The sequence below is a fragment of the Parus major genome, chromosome 2 (genome assembly GCF_001522545.3).
Source record: "Parus major isolate Abel chromosome 2, Parus_major1.1, whole genome shotgun sequence".
Classification (NCBI taxonomy): Eukaryota; Metazoa; Chordata; class Aves; order Passeriformes; family Paridae; genus Parus; species Parus major.
The window spans coordinates 147,982,798-148,000,749 of record NC_031769.1 but is presented as its reverse complement, the minus strand read 5'-3'; the positions used below and the strand labels follow the sequence as shown (position 1 = coordinate 148,000,749).

Sequence of the window (17,952 nt, the reverse complement as noted above, 5' to 3'; positions counted from 1 at the left end):
TTGGGTATGTCTTGACTGCAAACATCTAACTCCAAGTGTGGGTAGAAGATTCTGAGAAAAATGGTCTTAAAATTGTTCCTGTGAGCGATCATGGGTGTAGCTGCAGGAATTGAGAGGAGGTCACGTTGCCTCAGAGCTTCCAGGAAAGTCAAGGAAGATAGGGAATTGGGATAAAGCAGAGTGTGAGAGAAGGATCCTCAGCAGCTGAGGGGAGAGAGAGCTGAGAAAAGATGAGTGAAATCCATTGCGTATTAGTCGGATGCGTGGGGAATGCTACAAAAATGCAAAGCTCCCCGAAGAATTGTGCTGTAACATAAATGATTCATTTTACAGGTGCTTTGGCTTTTTGTGGGTTGTTTAGTTTTGGGGTTTTTTTAAAAATTTTCCCTCAGTTTTTCTGTGTCTATGTTTCTGTTATTCTGAGACTACTAAAATTATGGCAGAAACCTTGTAGGGTCTGTCTCAGTAAGGAATTTGTCCTGGTGAGAAATCCTGTTACAGGTTTGGAAACAGTTTTCCATTTCCATGTAAGTGTAGATATAACTTTGATGCAAGGGGTGGCATCATGAATCACATTTGCTTTTCATTCTCTTTTTTTTTATTCCTTGGAAAAAATGGAGCTCTCTTGAGATCAGCTGTACTTTCACCCATGGAATGTGTCTCTACTTCCTCCACTTCAAATGGATGTAACCCAATCATTGCATTGATGTTTGGGATGGAAAGCATTAATTATATGATTCTGCTGTCATGGAAACTCCAAGGGAAAAATTAAGATCTTTACATTAAGTGAGAGCTTTGCGTGGTCTCATGTGAACTTGACTTTAGATAGATGTCCTGAGAAGACTTGAGTAGATGAGTAAAATTTCTAAACATGTGTGATGTATGCAGCATAATAATTACTCCCTTACTGAATAGAGCAGAAATCTTGCTTTAGAGGGAGGGCAAGGATTGCTCCCTGTATATGCATATATGGAAAACACAAACTCTGGAATTTCTTCGTTGCTCAGTGCTTACATTTCTGAGGTTGCTGTGATTCCAGTGTGCAATGTTACCTCGGGGTTCTTAAAAAACCTCTTTGAAAATCTCATTAAAAGGGATGTGTTTATTTTTGTCTCTCAATTTCCTTTAAGAATGGCAGTGGGGCATTAAGACGCCATTTGTAATCTCAGTTTGGCAATCACACTCTGTTAACCTAAACTAGCGATAATAAAGACTTAGATAGATATTATCTAAAATAATATTATTATTTAGGTTGTTTATTAGTGTATATTTATGTAATATACAAGTGAGGGTGACCATACCACAGTCTGCAGATTCTGTCTGGGGAAGAGAATCTGTTCAACACATTCTGTGCTTTCATCTTTCTCCTCTGATAAAGGCAGGGGAAGGGTCCCTGGAGCTCACAGAAATTCAGGCTGGTCCTCTCCACAGGACAGGCTTGGTGAGCTCCACGGGGTATCATAAAATCACAGAATATTAAGGTTGGGAAAGACCTCCAAGGTCATCAAGTCCAGTCTTTGTGCCAAGTCTCATTGAAGGGATTCTTTCAAGGCTCTTCCTGAAGAAAGGTGTGCACTTGTCCAGTGAAGGGACATTCTGCTTTTGCTCATATATCAGTATTTTTATAACTAAATGACAAAACCCTGGGATGCTGGGATCCTGCCACTCTTCCTCAGGATTTGTGGGAATGCTGGTGTGTCCAGGAAGGGATCAGAAGCGGCTTCTACAGCTCCACCAGCATGTACAGATTTATGGCTGGAGACTAAAGCAACTCAAAGAATTCGTCTTCCTTATTAAAATGTAAAATAAGATAAAAAAAAAACCAAAAAAAAAAAAAAAAAAAAAAAAAACAAACCCAAAACTAGGAATAGAAAGGAGAATCCTGCCATGGGTTTTATGGCTATGAAGGGCAGTTATGCTAAATATGCTAGGAGATATTTTAAAGAGCAGGAATCATTACCCTGACTTGATAGCCAGGACAAGTTCATAAAATATAAAGCAAATCCCAGGATTCAGACTGGGTTGCATCTCTCCTGTCCTCTGATCAGCCTCAGTCTGTTTATAGTATAGTTGGTTAAAAGCAAGGAAAAAAGGGAAGGCAGAAGAGACTATGCAAATGCAAAAGAAGAGTGATTCAGACTTTGTAATACTGGAAAGAGGAAAAGAAGGGAATGTCTCTGCAAAGGGAATGATGGAAAAGCCATGTGAAATGATAACTGTGCAGTCTTTGAAGCTCTTAATGGGACTAGTTGAGAATTCTGCTTGAAGCTAAATGACCCATTAGCATCCTCTGCTGACCAAACACAGGCTCTGACGTTTTAGAAGTGGACAAGGACATCCAAGTGCTTTTGAAAGTCTGCAGTTTGAAGCAGAGGTTTCCTGGTTTGACTTGGAATTAATGAAGGTTAAAATTAAAGGGGAAGCAGTGGCAAATCTGTTGTCTCCCGGGCTGAGCTTTCAGGATGCATTGCAGTTTCTCCTGAAGAAATTAAAGCGTCAGTGAGGATCCACTGTGAGGAAACATCCTTCTGTGTGTGAAAAAAATAAAAAAAATAAAAATTTAAAGAGAATCAGAAAATCACAGAATGTTTAATTTGGAAGAGACCTTAAAGATCATCTCCTTCCACACCCTGCCATGGGCAGGGACACCTTCCACTACCCCAGGGTGCTCCAAGCCCCATCCAACCTGGCCTTGGACACTTCCAGGGATGGGGCAGCCACAGATTATCTGGGCAACATGTGCCAGGGCCTCACCACCATCACAATAATTTCTGTGAGCCTTTGCCCACTCATATTCTCCTCCACAGTGTCTCAGTAAGCTGATGGAAAAATCTATTCTCCAAAGCAGGGGTTTTGGGAAGTAGAAATACTCATACACTCCCTCCTCGCATGCCTGACAACAAGATCCCTCTTCACAAATGCACACGGAATGATATATTTAAAACACCCTTTTTTTTTCCTCTTCCAAATCAAAGAAAATCTTTCTGTTTGAATGATTGAAAAGCTGATGGAGAGTCACAATGATTCACTGATTATCTGATAGGGAGGCAGGACAGTGCAGCGTTTTAAGGTGAAAAAATAATAATCTGGAAATCCATACTTTGATAAAACCACCAGTTTGATTGGCGATTGATTCTGGAAGAGAGGACAGCTCATGCATCACTGTTCCCTGCTGGAAGTGCTTCTCCAGCTTGTTTGGGCCCTGAGAGGGAATGAAGGACAGGATCTGGAACACCAATGGAAGAGATGAGTCTCCTGTCCTTTGCAGTGTAAGAGACAAAAACATCCACAGAACAGAGCAGCTGGGGAACGGTGGCTCTGTGGGAAATGCCAAGGGCAGAGTGATGTAAAGCTGTAAGAGAATGATCCAAGGCAGGCTGGGAGACCTGATTGTAGCAGTTAGGGAAAGGAAAGGAAGGAAAAGTGGATAACAGCAGGAATATTAACATCATTTCTCCAGAGAGAGTGTTGCTTCACTTGTAAGGAAGGTAAAGGATTCTGGAATAAACCAGCTGGTTTGTTACATCAAGATGATGTTTCCAGCTCTGGTGGCTGGAGGACTGGTTCATCTGGTCTCAAGGAAAATATCCAAGTTAAGGACTTCACTGAAGTTACTTTTCTGTGTGTGTATTGGATAACAGGACTAACATTGCAGGATCATGGAAACACCCTTCTTCTAATCCATCTGAAAAGGAAGAAAGGGAACTGAATTATCTGCAAAGCTTTTAAATAGGAAGAAAAAACATCACGTCCATGGTGGTCACTAGGAAGACTGATGGGTTGAAGTAGAAAGAGACATCAAAATTAAAACTCCGTAGAATATCTTTTACCGTACCTGAAAGTGAATGAGATCAGGGTGGTTAACACTGGAAGCACATTTGCTTCCCATGTCAGTGCTTGTCTCAATGTCACTGCACAGCAGAGTGGAGAGGGAGCTCTTTCTCTTGCAGGGAACAGTTTTCTCCTGGATGCAGCCCCAACACTCCCAGACCAAAACCAAACTGAGTGGCCTTACCCAAGTTCAGCCCTCCAAGTAGAGCCGGGAAATTTAGTGTGACAGAGGGATTTAAGCAGGAAGAAAGTAGTGTAGAAAAAGGGGATTGTATCCAGGAGGAGGAATCTGGATTATCCAAAAGGATAAATCAGTCCAAAAAAATAAAGAAATTCTCTATATTGCTTCAGCTTGTTCCAAACCATCCTTTCAACGGAAATACAACATTTCTTTGTGGATTTAATCTCCATGAATTAATTTCTTTGTCTTTCTCCTCTCAGCTACGAGCCAGGAAGATGAAGTGCTGCCTTCTCTCCATCGCCTTGGCTGTTCTGCTGCTCATTGTCATAATCATCGCGGTCTCCGTCAAGCACTGACCTGGCAGAGGTTTGCACAGGTAAAACCCTTTAGCCAAGTCTTCTATCATACTCTGTCAGGTGCCTGAAAAACAGTTTAAGAAGCTGATTATGGTAAGAAAAAAATATCTGCAGAGTGAAATATTATGAATATATGAAGCGCATACTAAAATATTTTCTTTTAAAGGGTATTAGAAATATTCTTATTGGATCCTTAAAATTAAGCCAAGGTGATAGTCCAACAAAACAACATATGACCCTTTCCTCTGCTGTTTGTGTTGTGTTTGATTTTACATGAATCTCATAGTAATGATAACTAATGGATCCTAGTTATTAGGATTAGGAGTCGGAGATGCAGAAGCAGTTTTAAAGACTCCAGGCTGGAGCAGGGCCAGGGGAAATCCAACAGCCCAGAGGTCTTCCCTAGTGCTTTTATCTTCTGAGATGTTTCAGAGACCCTCCTGAGGAGCAGGAAGACAAACAGCTGGAGATTTCAGTAGGGATGAAAAATAAAAACAGATTCCTGATGATCTTTGCTCTGGATCTATAGCCAGATGGAATATTGGTCTCTAGTAGCCTTATGGGCTACCTAATATAGGTAAGACAGCAAAGCAACTTCATCCTATTGGTGAGGTTTCACCTATAGCATGTTTACTTTGTAAAACAAAATGTGCTTTAAATGTAAGTTATAAGCCACAAAAAATAAATAAATAAGTATTTTCCTCTCTTTTCCCTCATTGTCCTGAGAGAATGACTCATCAATTATTTGTGATATTCTCTTCCTGATGCAAAGCATGTCTGGGTTTCTCCTTCTTTAGAAAGTTGCCAGGCCATTATTAAAGGAGAGAATATCAGATTTACAGATTTTCTACCCCCAAAGGGGGGCTGTGTGCCTGCTGCCAGGGCAGGGGTCCCATCTGGTAAAATGTATCCCAAAAGCAGCAATGGGACTTTTCCTGCAGACAGAAACTGTCCTGTGAAAGTATCCTTGGGAAAGCACAGAGGATTGAGAGATTTTGTTAATTTTTTTGTTTAACAAGTGTTCAGTGTTACTTGAAATGCTCATATTCCACATGAGGATGAGGATCCTAAAGTGTCTTCTTTCCACTGGGAACTAAAAGGGGTTGATTCAAAACCATGATGGAAAGATGGTTCTTCACCCTTCTTAAGCTTTGGCACTTCTTCTTCATTCTGGTCATCAAAATTTGGGTACAAGAAGGAATTGTACAAATCAAAAAGATAAAAATTGTTGAAGGATGTCAAGAACCATCTCACTGGTTTGGATGAGGATGATCACAAGCCCTACTTCATTGCTAGGGCAAAGAGGTGAAAATATTTTACTACACTTGAATCTCCACTTAGGTGTTTGGCCAGCCCTGAAGCAAGGATGATATCAGTGAAATGGACTTTTAATTGACTGAATATCGATGTTTTTACAGCATATCTATCCATCTATCTGTCTATCTATCTATCTGTTTGACTATCTAACTATCATTTCTATATATATTTTTTTATCTCACTTTTATATAAGAGACACTGCTCATGTGTGCAAATCAGGATCTGCCCTGATAATTTAAATCTAGAACAACTGCAATAATTTTAATTGCATTACTCTGCTTTTACTCTGCATTCGTTTGGAAATGTGTTCTATCAGGATAATCTGTAATATAACACAATTTCTTTTAGTATAGTTAAATATTCCTATCTACTGGAAATTACAAATCTTATCATCATTAGTTGACTACATCTAGATACATTTTAATCAAAATCCCTTTAGTGGAGAAAGTCAGAGAACAAAATATTCTTATAATAAAACTCCATTGGAAAACTAAAATTAATCTCCTGCTATGAGATCCATGTCTTGAGGGAAGTGAACCTAGAGATACTAATGAAAGCCCCAGGAAAAATATCATGCTCTACTTTTCATCATCAGTTGTGAAACTAATTATTGAGCTTCTAAAACAAGAGTTACTCTGCAGCAGTAGAACTGGAGGCAGGACCTGCATTGAGTTATACTGGAACAATGATGATTTCTGATCTTTATATATGGTTCTTAATCAGCTTAGCCCTAGTGGTGTGCAGCAGATTTCATATTTTTATATATTGGGGATTTCTGAACCAGGATGTTTTCAGGGTTTCTATGTCCATAGTTATAAATTAAATAGTATTGTGATTTTTAATGCAAACTTTTTAAAAATCCATGGTTTTTAAAATATCAGTGGATATAAGGACTACCTCAAGAAACAGGTTCGTATAAAGCTCACTTATACACTTTAGGGAGATAGAGAACAGCTGGGATTTAACAGCTCTCCATGACTTCAGACAAAATAAAGGGAGGAAAGCAAGTGAGGGAACTAATTACTAAACACCCTGGTTGGCACAGGACATATCACTGAATAAAATCCCAAGTTTGGTAATGATTAGCAAGAACGTCCATTTAACATCTCCTCAGAATGTTTGTTCCATACTGGATTAGTAAGGAGCCAAAAGAAAAAGGCCCAGCCACTCCATTCCAGTGGTTTAAATCCAATTTGCAGGATATTGAAGATAGGCTTCTTTAGCTTTCGTGGCTGGTGATAAGAAATTTGAAGGTCACTATTCATTGAATTAAAGAAATTATGCCATTAATATCTATGATCACTATTTATTGTTTTGATCATTAGCATATAAAGATTTTGTTGTTTGGTTTGTTTTTTTTTTTTAAATTGGTTGATGTTTCTGCTTTTGCAATAATGATACTGAACCAACAGTTCTTCTCCAAAGAAGAATTTTTTTCCCCACACCACAAATCAGACACAGCCTGGACAGACAAGCCCATTCCTCTCGTAGGGGAGATCACTTGATGAATCTTGCAAAGTAAAAAGCAGTTTTCCCTGTGAGTTTCCCAAGCAGTTGTGCCATTGCTGGCTGCTGCTCAGTGCGTGCAGAGAGGGAGCAGCTGTTCAGGAGAGCTCCCAGCCCCGACTTTTGCCTGTCGAGGGCCCTGCCATAAGTGTGTCACTGCTCCCTCGGGGCAGTTTGTCTGGCAGAGAGAGAGAAAAGCGTCTACAGAGCGTGCAGAGAAACTCCTGAGGACTTGTGTCTGTACATTTGTTTGCTGACACCTTAGGAAAATAGCCCAGGAACTTTTGGGTCACGTTGTGCACATCTTGGAGCAGCACTGCAGCTGCTCTTTTTGCTGTTCCATCAACATCAGTGACCATTCAAAAGGACAATATTGCAGGAGCAGCCTCAAAGAAGCTTTTTTGTTAACAACAGCTTTGGATAGTGTCAATATTTCAGCCAGACAGACCTTCTGTGCCCTTCTTTTGACTCATTTGCATGAGTGCACACTTATCCAAAGTGACAATCAAGACTGTTGGAACCTTAAGTTTTAAGCCTTCTTTATAGGAAAATAGAGGTGACAAACTTTGAGAAAGACGCTGCATGTATGTGACAGCTGGAAAATACAGTGACAACTTCATCATCTCAATCCCCTTACCCAAAGAAAGAGAGAATGAATGATGACTGAGCCCTGTTCTTGGGAGAAGTCCTCGCAGCAGAGGGTGCCTTCACCATTACCAAGACACATTTCTGTCAGACAGAGGTTACTGGACTGAGCACACAGACTTTGCCATGTAGATTCCTTAAATCCTGTGGGCTGTGACTCATCAGATTTTCCCAGCAATTAGCAACTTAAAGCTCAAAGCTTTCCTGATACAGGACACAAGTTATCAAATCTTTAATGAACATTCATTCATTCCTTTTTTGATAATTTGACCATTTGGATTTTGAACCATCATAAACTTCTAAAATATTAACGATCCTGAGTGAGGAGTGGCACTCTGATTACAGTTTCCATGTAATCTTGAATGTACAGACATAAACATAGAATGGTCTGTATTTTGATGGAACCTTAAAGATCATCCAGTTCCAACCTCCTGCCATGGGCAGGGACACCTTCCACTACCCCAGGGTGCTCCAAGTCTCATCCAACCTGGCCTTGGACACTTCCAGGGATGGGGCAGCCACAGCTTCTCTGGGCAACCTGTGCCAGGGCCTCACCACCCTCACAGTAAAGATTTTCTTTCTAATATCTCAATATCTTGGACAATGTCTCCTTAATTGGGCTATAGGCCATGTAAAAAAGTAATAATCAGGCTCCAAGTATGTGTTTCCTGACTATGCAACTCTCTTGTTTTTAATTGAAATTGAATTATCATAGAAAAAAAATAGAAAATATTGTTTTAGTTTCTATCATTTTTCCCCTCCCTCACAGTTACAGCTTTCCTTGCATAATTCATTTACGGGCTTCTAATTTGGTTACATGTTTTATGTACCCTGATCAATGAGGCTGAGGTTCAGACAGCTGATTTGACACAGCCCATCCTTGGTTGAACAGAGAAATAATTTAACCTAAGGAACTTTGTAAAGTTCTGTTTTGTGGTATTGCTTTTGCTTTTTAAATTGTTATCACAGAGCTTTCCTTGGTGTCTCTGTTTTCATCACACATCTATATGTGGCTTACTATGTGAGTGGCTAAGTTTTCAATCTTGTTTCAATCTTTCAAGCTCTTTAAGGGTCATAATATTTTTGGCAGCTGTCATGAAATCCTAAAATAATTCACCCCTCTGCCCTGGCTGTGGCACTGCTGCCATATTTGCTGTGCAGCACAATCAGGAATCAATAGCTCTCTAATATTTTTTTTCCCCCTGTACCCTATTATTTTGAAAACATTCTTACATTTAGAGTCAGGTGTCAATTCTTGTCATTTCAGTCCTTGTCTTTTAGCCTAAAATTAATTGCTTGGATCCAGGCATCCCTGCTCAGTTGTTGCTCTGAGAAGAAGATTGAGGTACGTTCTGATTCCACAATAACTTTTTGCTTCAAATTTAAGTGAGTCAAAAACAAGATCTGAATTTTCACTATAATAATGTATAATGGACCTAGGTTTATGATTTGGCCCAATTTCTTAAATTAGGCTAACATTTGTATCCTTTAAGACTTTCCTGGTGCCAATGGCCACGTCTCCACTTCTCCCTGCTAAATTATTTCCCCAACAGCATGAGAAAAATGCCACAAGTGTGCAGACGAGAGAAATTATTACTAGTAGAGAAAGAAATTTTGAAAGAGTCTGCTTTGTGGGAAAAAAAAAAAAAAACAACACCAAAATAACCAAGCAAGAAAGGCAGAAGTGCCAGGAAATAATCAGATTAATCTCCAAGAATTTCTCTGAGTTTTTACCATTGAGACAAACCTTCGAACAGATAAATGTTTTTATGGGACATCACACAATCAGGTTACTGTGTTTTAATGTATTTTAGATTATGATTGTTGCCCATTTTATGGTCCTTGACCTTTATAAGTATCACATAATGCCAGGTCATTAACTCTGTGAGAGAGTGAAGGGAGGATGTATCACATTACCTTTGTTTAAGAGTCAATGTGCAGACAGTTCCTGCAGCTCAATTAACTTGAGTTCATTGATTTGATTCCAAAGTCAGTAGGACTTTTTAGCAGCCAGCAGCTCTCTTCATCCCATCTCAGGTTTCTTTGCCATCAGTATGAAAATGGGATACTCCCACTGAATTCACGATATTGACCTTTCTGAGGGATGCCAAGTCTCTGATCTGAACTTCCCAAAGCACTCTGAAGACACAAATTATTTATGCTTTGTAAATCCTTTAAACTTAAACCATCCTGACACACCTCTATGGACCTGGCAGAGAGGGTGATTTTCAGCACATTCAGTTTGAACTGTGAAACAGCACAAAAATGGATGAACTGATTCAGACCAATGGTTTTTCTTTCATTTACTGTCCCATTCACAGATGTTTAAGGAAATAGCATGTGAAAAGCTGATATTTCAACTAGAATTGTGGACCAGTACAGCCCAATTGCGGCTTTAGATGACGAAATTTTCAGGTTCCACTTGGAAAAGATTGTTATAATTGTAAGTCTAAAATACTTGAATGAGTCAGAGCCAAGTGACCTCTTCCCTGTGGATAGTCTCAGCTCCCCAGGAGCAGCGATGTCTGAGGGAGCAGTTGGTGCTCAGCTCAGGGAGCAATTGCAGTGATTAATGGCTCAGGAGGGTTCTCTGAGGCATAAATCAGTAGCCCCAGGAGAAGGGAGGATTAAACTCTTTATAGGAGTACCACAGAGTCAGAAACTGCTCTCACATCACTGTGCCACTATCAGCTGATATTTTCAGCCAGCAATGCTGGATTTACCGGTCTCACTGAGCCCCAAAAATCACAGTGAGCTTTTGCTGTTGTGAGGGACAAGAGCAAAGATCAGCACCAGGGAGTCCCTCATTCATCCTGGTGCCCATGGACTGTGGAGTGAGTGGATTTGCAGTGCAGTCAGCTTGGGAGGGCGTGTGGTTCTGTTTTACAAAGCTAAAGCAGCGAGTTCCTCTGTGGAGACCAATTCCTCTTGGCCAGGGAATGATGAGGTGATGGGTGAAGTTGCTGCCCTGAGTGCAGAGCTTGGTGTTTGGGGGAACAGGCATGGCCAGTTCTGTTCTAGCCTGTATTGATCCAACAAATGCCACAAATTCTGTATTTTTTATCATCATTCCAGTTATCTCAACTAGCTGGACATTGTCTGTAGATGGGAAGTAGAGAATAAATCTCTTGTTTTTCTTTATTTCCATGTGCAGCCCTTACTTTTGCCTTATTAAACTGCCTTTACCTCATCCAAATGTTTGGGGTTTTTTTATGTTCCACCTTATTTTATCCACTCCCACTGCTGAAATCCTGCTGAGGAGGGAAGGGATAGAGCAGCCTGGTGATCACCTGGTCAAACCACCATAGATTCTCAGAGATTTTCTTGGGAATAGGGCAGCACAAACTTCATCAGAGATGTTCCCTACACAACAGAGCCTGATTCTTGTTGGTGTCCAAACTCCTTGAAAGTGTTACTTGACGATTATCCTTGGTGGTGGTGTCAAAGCAAGGCAATTTTGGATCAGTGTTGTCTGGAAGATAACCTGAAATTCAGCACAGGAGGTTTTCTTTGGTAAAAGTCTGTAAAAGAATAAATATTTTGTCAGTTTAGCTGGAAAATCTCATGTCCCAGCAGGGCAGACTCTTAGAAAGGCTACACATCTGTGATTATGTCTTCATGAAAAAAGATATTTGAGGGGATGGTGTGTCTGGTGTTGTGGCTCTCAGGGTGAGGTAGATGGGAAGATTGTTCTGTTTCTCCAGTGCCAAAATCCGAGTGCTGTCTTGGAGATGTTCAACAGGTTGGAAAAGCATTTCAGTGTCAGAGGAAAATCCCTGCAAGTGATTAAATGTACTTTTTGAATTGCTGTGCTTTGTCCCAGCCATTTCCTCTGTAGCTTTGGTGGTGATCAACCTGTTTTTGGGACATGGCCTTATCCCATGATGTGCTGCAGGTTGTTAAATTCTCCTTTGCAGCCACATGACTCTTTCCAAGCAACCACAATGATTTGGGAGTTACCCTTTAAAACTGAGAGAAAAATCAGGGCTTCTTCAAGGCTCCTTTGGTGGCCTCCTTTTCTTCCTAGGAAATAAAAGTATAAATTTATAAAAATTATAAAAATAAGATAAAAAATCTAAAACTCCCGCTTCATTCTTTCTGACGTGGTGGTAACCATGTCTTTGTTAGTTCTCCACCTCCTCAAGTGGAACTAGAAATGTCCACTTTTTGATAATATATCTTTGACAATATATATAGTCTGTTCAATATGTAAATAGTAAACTCCTAATTGCAATCATCTTTCTATGTGAGATTCTCAAACCAACTTTAAAAAGAGAATTATAATTCCATCCTACTCAGTGAATTTTCTGAAATATTCCTTGTAGCTTCATTAGGCTTTAAAAGGGGTTGGAACCTGCTTCACAATGATCACTCATTTACAGAATGTTCTTCAGCTCTCAGGATAGGCTTTAAAGGTGTATGTGGAAAAGCTGACTTTTGGCTACTTCAGTATCCAGTAGTCTTTTTTTCCTAAAATACTGCTGGAGAAATGGCTTTTATACTTTTGAGTTTGGTGTGGATGTTGCTTGAACTTTGACAGATTCTTATTTCCTCAGCAGCCACATTTTGACGCTGAAATGGGATTTTTTTTTCACATTACAGTGTTGCTGTATAGTCCATAAACCATTTAATTCCTCTCACAAGTAGGTCACCAGAAATTACTGCGTTTGTGGGGCTTGTACAAAGAGCCACCACTTTTACACCTGGATCTCATCATCCCAGCCCAGATGATGGGCGAAACTTCTTGTCACTGAAACAATGAGCGAGGTGGAGTGGAGGGAGATCACTTCAATTTGCACATTACTGAGGTTGATTGAATTACCTCTCGTTAGCTGAACTGCCGTGGCTGTCCATGCACAGCCTGCTGAGAGTGCAGAGTAAAATGCATTAGTCCTGATGTCATGTCATCAAAACTTGCCAAGAATAACATCCCAGCCATTACTGCCTCTCAGCTGACGAGCAGTAACTCATTAAACAGCAATCATCTGATCCCTTTTCACTGTCTGCCTGCTTTTCAGATATTTAATTAAAAAAAGAAGTGAAAAGCTGTATCATCTGTGGAATATTTTCAAGGCATCTGCTTTTTCATAAAATCCTATCCAATGAACAAGAATTTCTTTCTTAAGCCAAAAATGGAATTTCCTCTGTTTCAATTTCTGCAAGGATTGGTGGGTTTTTTTTGGTTTTTTTTAATGTTTTTTTTTACTGTTCCTTGTAAGAGTTTGCTCTATGAAGAAGCATTCTTGTTGATTATTTGGAACAAAATTGTTCTCAGTTTTACAACTGCCATTTGTAATATGTTTACAACATGCAATTAAGGACTCCTATTAAATGTTCTTACAAGGCAGATCCCAATGATCAATGTTTATTTACATTTTTTTTGGGAAAACAGTATTGAAAAGACAATAGAGAAGAAAAGTAATGCAAGAGAGGAGCTATAAAACCTCCATTTCAGCCTGTTAAACAAATTTGGGTATTCATTGGCCTAGGAAATCTTCTCTTCTGACACTGAAATATTTCTGTGGAGTGACAGGCACAAAAATTTCCTGGAATCCCTTTAATTTATAGCAACTTCTCCTTTACTGAATTACATATTTCAAAGAATATCTTGTTAATGACCAGTATGTGGCAAATATATTCTCCAAGCTTACTAGTACAGAAATAATTGCAAGTGGCTGCTATAGTTCATTAAGGCTTATTTATTTTATAGTTCATTAAGGCTAATTTTATCAGTATAAAATATATTTTAACAGCCAGGGTTCTTTTTTTGTTTTGTTTTGTTTTGTTGGGGTTTTTTTTAATGTTTCTCTGCCATCTACTGCTAGCAATAATTTCTGATTTTCTTCTTTGGTCCTGGATAATTTTCCAATGTATTTACTGTGAACTACTTAATTGTGGCTTTTAATCAACATTTCTTCTGTAGCAGATGTTAATCTTGAGTTGGGTATATATTAATTTACATCTGTTTCTCCTGGGTCAAAAAGGGCTGGTAATAGTTTATTGTTTAATACAAACATATCACAGTTGCTTGACATGCAGTTAAGCTCACCAATTTTCCAGAGATAATTGGGGAGGCAATTTTCCAGGCTGGATTTGAGGTAAATATTTATTATTTGCTGTTTGTAATGAGCTGTTATATGGAAAACTGAGTTTCCTTGTGCCCTTTGCTCAGTATCTGGCTGAGCCAGAGGGTGCCTCATCCATGGCACATCTGGGTTTGATATCTCCCAGAGAGAGGCAGATTTTTCATGGCTCAGGTTTTCCAAGAGATCACCAGGGAATGTTCCCCATCTCTAATGCATTTTTGATTTTGATCTGAAGAGAAACTAAAGAGCAGCTTTACCTTAAATCTAATCAAATTATTTCAGAGGCAGAACGATGATCAGTTTGGTAAAGGGAGCTCACATCAGCTCAGACATGGGAAAGAGGGGGAGGAATTGATTTCTTTTCCTTACATCTTTTCCACTTTCAATGAATACTTAAACATTTATTGATGAGAAGACCAGAATTTGAGTAGACTGCCTCTCCTTTCTGTCTTTGCTATCAAGCAATGGGACTGTGTCTGTTTAATGTCTGTCTCAGCAGTCCTTTACACTTCTGGAAAAGTGAAGTAACTACAGAACAGATTAAATGCTGACCTCTCCTGCATGTCTCATACCCTCCTGGTTTATGGCACGAATCCGGTTCAAACCCTTACTCGGGGTTTAAGGCAAGATCTAAGTTTGAATTCTCATTTAACCACATAAACCTAAAGCCAGAAGGAATATTGTGCAGAGCACTAAACTGTTCTCCCTCACTCTTGTGGGATTAAAGGAACCCATTCAGGAGCACCCAAAGACAGAGCCATTTCTGTCCTTCATTCTCACAGGGATAAAGTGAAATTTGAGTATCATACAACTGTTGAAAAATGTGGATAAGGAAAAGGCCATTGCCTTAGGATGTCTTTTTAAAAATTGTGGATATACTGAATTTTAGAACCTGCTGACATTTTGGTGTGGCAATTTCAGTTCAATTTTCTGTTGTGGATGGATTTTCTTTCAGGTGAACTCAACATTTTTTTTCCCTTGAGCACACATAAACATGCATGCACACACATGCACCTGGAATCTGGGGTAATCAGCAACACTAAAAAAAAATCCCCTGAACTTGGTGTGTGGAAAAAAATCACAGAAGTTATTACAGTCAGGGATAAAAGTAAAGATTTCCCCAGATATGAGGAGGAATGAGAGTGCAAGAGGTTAACACACAGCCAGCCTTCCCTTCAGTTTTCTTGGGGCTGAAGGACAAAGCACTAACAGGATTAGGAATTACATACCTGAATCTGTGTGTGTGTTTTTCTGTTCATATCTGTGTCAGACAGGATGAGAGAGAGAGCTGGGGAGAGGATGAGAGAGTTCAGCCTGGAGAAGAGAAGGCTCTGGGAAAATCTTAGAGCACCTTAAGGGGGCTGATAAAAAGAAGGGAGAGGGACTTTTTTTGTACAGCGACACAGCAAAGGAAGATGGTTTTAAACTGACAGAGAGCAAGTTTAGATGAGATGTCCAGAGGAAATTCTTTGCTCAGAGGATGATAAAGCACTGGCACAGGTTGCCCAGACCAGTTGTGGCTGCCCCATCCCTGGAAGGGCTCAAAGCCAGGTTGGATGGGGCTTTGAGCAACCTGGGATCCAGTGAGTGACATCCTTAAACCCCAGCAGGGGTTGGAGTGAGATGATCTTAAAGGTCTCTCCCAACCCATGCCATTCTGATTGTATGATCACTTTCTTTGCTAAAACCAGTTTAGTTTCACTATGGAATATCCTGCAAATCGGATACTGTTGGTTTCAATTGTTTCAATACAAAACAAAGGGCTTTAAGATTACTCTCCATTTCTGTGAATAAACACTGTATGTTTTCCCTTTGAAATGTTTTTCTAAGTCAAAAACTGGTCATTCTTTCTTTTGTGCAGTTTATAATGAGTGGTCATGAGGGCTGTTTTTATCTGAAAAACCGGGAAGTTAATGAGCTTACTTCCATGGGAACAGAAAATCCTGCTGCGAGTCCATACAATTTGTGTTGTATCCAGGTAAGATCTTGGTGCACACAGGCACAGTGGAGGAAAGCTGCTCAGTAGCCAGGAAAGCACATTTTCATCTTCCAGGGTGCTGCACCACTTCTCTCATCCACTGTGAGACTGAAACTGAAGGGACCTTTGAGACCATCTCATTCCAACCTCCCACCATGAGCTTTCACCAGACCAGACTGCTCAAAGCCCCACCCAGCCTGGCCTTGAACACTTCCAGAGAAGTTTCAGTGCCTCACCACCCTCACAGTAAAGAATTTCTTCCTAGTATTCAATCAAAAACTTCTTTGTGGCTGAGTGAAGCCATTCCTTCTTGTTCTATCCCTCTATGCCTTGTAAAAGATCCCTCTCCAGCTCTCTTGGAGCCTCTTTAGGTACTCCTAAAATTCTACATTTTCTCCAAATCCTCCCCTGCAGTTCCATGTAGGAACACGCTTTGGTTTTGTAAGATTCTCCTGTTCATGAGAGGTCTTCCTCCTGCCATCCAACCCCCACCAAAAAATAATCCCCAGCCTAAGCTTTGTGCTCGATGCAGCAGCTCAGAGAACCAAATCCCTTGCTGAATCGTTGGGAAAGTCAGCCTGTCTTAGGCTTTCCACTGAAAGGCAGGGTTTTGCTCTCTGTCAGATTTTGATTTTTATTTTTAATCTCCTTTTGATGAGCTTCCTATTGGGTTTTTAGCTACTTACAGTAGAAAGTTAATTTTTTTAATTGTGGTTTCCAACAACAACAAAAAAAACGCAAAACAAAAAAACACCAGAAAGACCCCACTTCATCACTTCAGAGTCCTTCTTGCTTTCATTTTCTCCTGTTGTTGCTGTTATTCTTGACATTCAGCCTCCTCAACAAGTCTTGATATGACATTCCATAAAATCTTTATCCTGTCAAAGCCCTGCTGTGAGCATTGCCCAGTGCTTCCAGAATTTGCATTTAGCATCCATTCACATGACTCCATTGGTGGGGCTCTCTTATCACTGAGTAGCCCTCCAGCTTTATATGAAAGGGCACAGAGTTAATGAAAACAGCATTAAAACTCAATTAGCATTTAGTGAGATCACTAAGACTTGTTCTGAACTTAATATTAGTTACAGATTTTTTTTTTTCTTATTTAACTCACAATATCCAGAGCCAGAGACAGCAGAAACAGTCCCATTTAAGAGCCTGTTTTTCAGGTGAGGATGTTATGTCAGAAGGAAGGAAAGGCTTTGATTTTTAAGGGGGTTGTTTCAGGGTTAAGGAAAATTTTATACATTATTTCATCTTTTTGTCTTTTGACAGAAGAGCCATGGGAAGTGATGTTTCTATTCTGTACATCTTGAGTTAAATTCCTGGAGAAATGAATCCTAGAGGGAGGAAGATCTCTTGAAAATGTCACTATATACCCAACTTATTTCAGAGTGTTAATGAGAATTTTTCTCCACACTGAACTTTGCTTGCTGTTGCTTTTCTTGGGGGAGAAGAAGAGTTGAAAACTCAGTGTAATGGCAGTACAGACAGGAAAATTGCCTGCCATGCAAATGAAAATTAGACTAAAGGATGCTTGAGTATAAACATTTGTGTATTTTCCATTCATAGCCCTTGCTCTAGCTCAGGCCAGACCTCCAGGGGCCTCAGGTGTATTGCTGATTTTAAAAATACCAAGAACATTTCTCTGGCCTCAGGGCTAAATTACAAGTTTGTTACTTAAGCAAATCCTGCAGTTCTGTAGTGTAAGGTAGCAACTCATATTCCTTAACCTGGAGTCTTCTCTGGGTCCTGTGTGGCTCTTTTGTGGTCTTAAGGCATTTTGAAACATTTTTAAAGCATTTTTAAACAATTTAAAAACAGTTTTGCTGTGTTTCTGTCCCTGGAAGTACCCACACTCTTACACTCTACTGAGGAGGATGATCTCTTGAGCTAAGAAGTGCCACAGAATTTGCTGGAAAAGGTACAGAGATTTTTTTTTTAGCTTCAGTTGGGAAGCTTTTTGGAGCAGTTGTGGTAGACTGTGCCTAAAACTTCTGTGTCTGAGTCATCTCCAGAGAGACAGCAAGGAGAGGTGGGTTTGGGGTAAGG

At 39.9% G+C, this 17,952-nt stretch overlaps 1 protein-coding gene across 13 annotated transcripts in view; it reads left to right on the top strand.

Moving 5' to 3' along the window:
- Positions 1-17,952, top strand: part of TSNARE1 (t-SNARE domain containing 1) — a 449,947-nt gene that overhangs the window by 386,676 nt on the left and 45,319 nt on the right. For all 13 annotated transcript variants that reach the window (XM_033512481.1, XM_015619054.1, XM_015619058.1 and 10 more), the window contains one exon: positions 4,273-4,388. In XM_033512481.1, coding sequence (XP_033368372.1) covers positions 4,273-4,368 — 96 coding nt within the window. In that variant the 3' untranslated portion in view covers positions 4,369-4,388. The remainder of the gene's footprint in view (positions 1-4,272; positions 4,389-17,952) is intronic.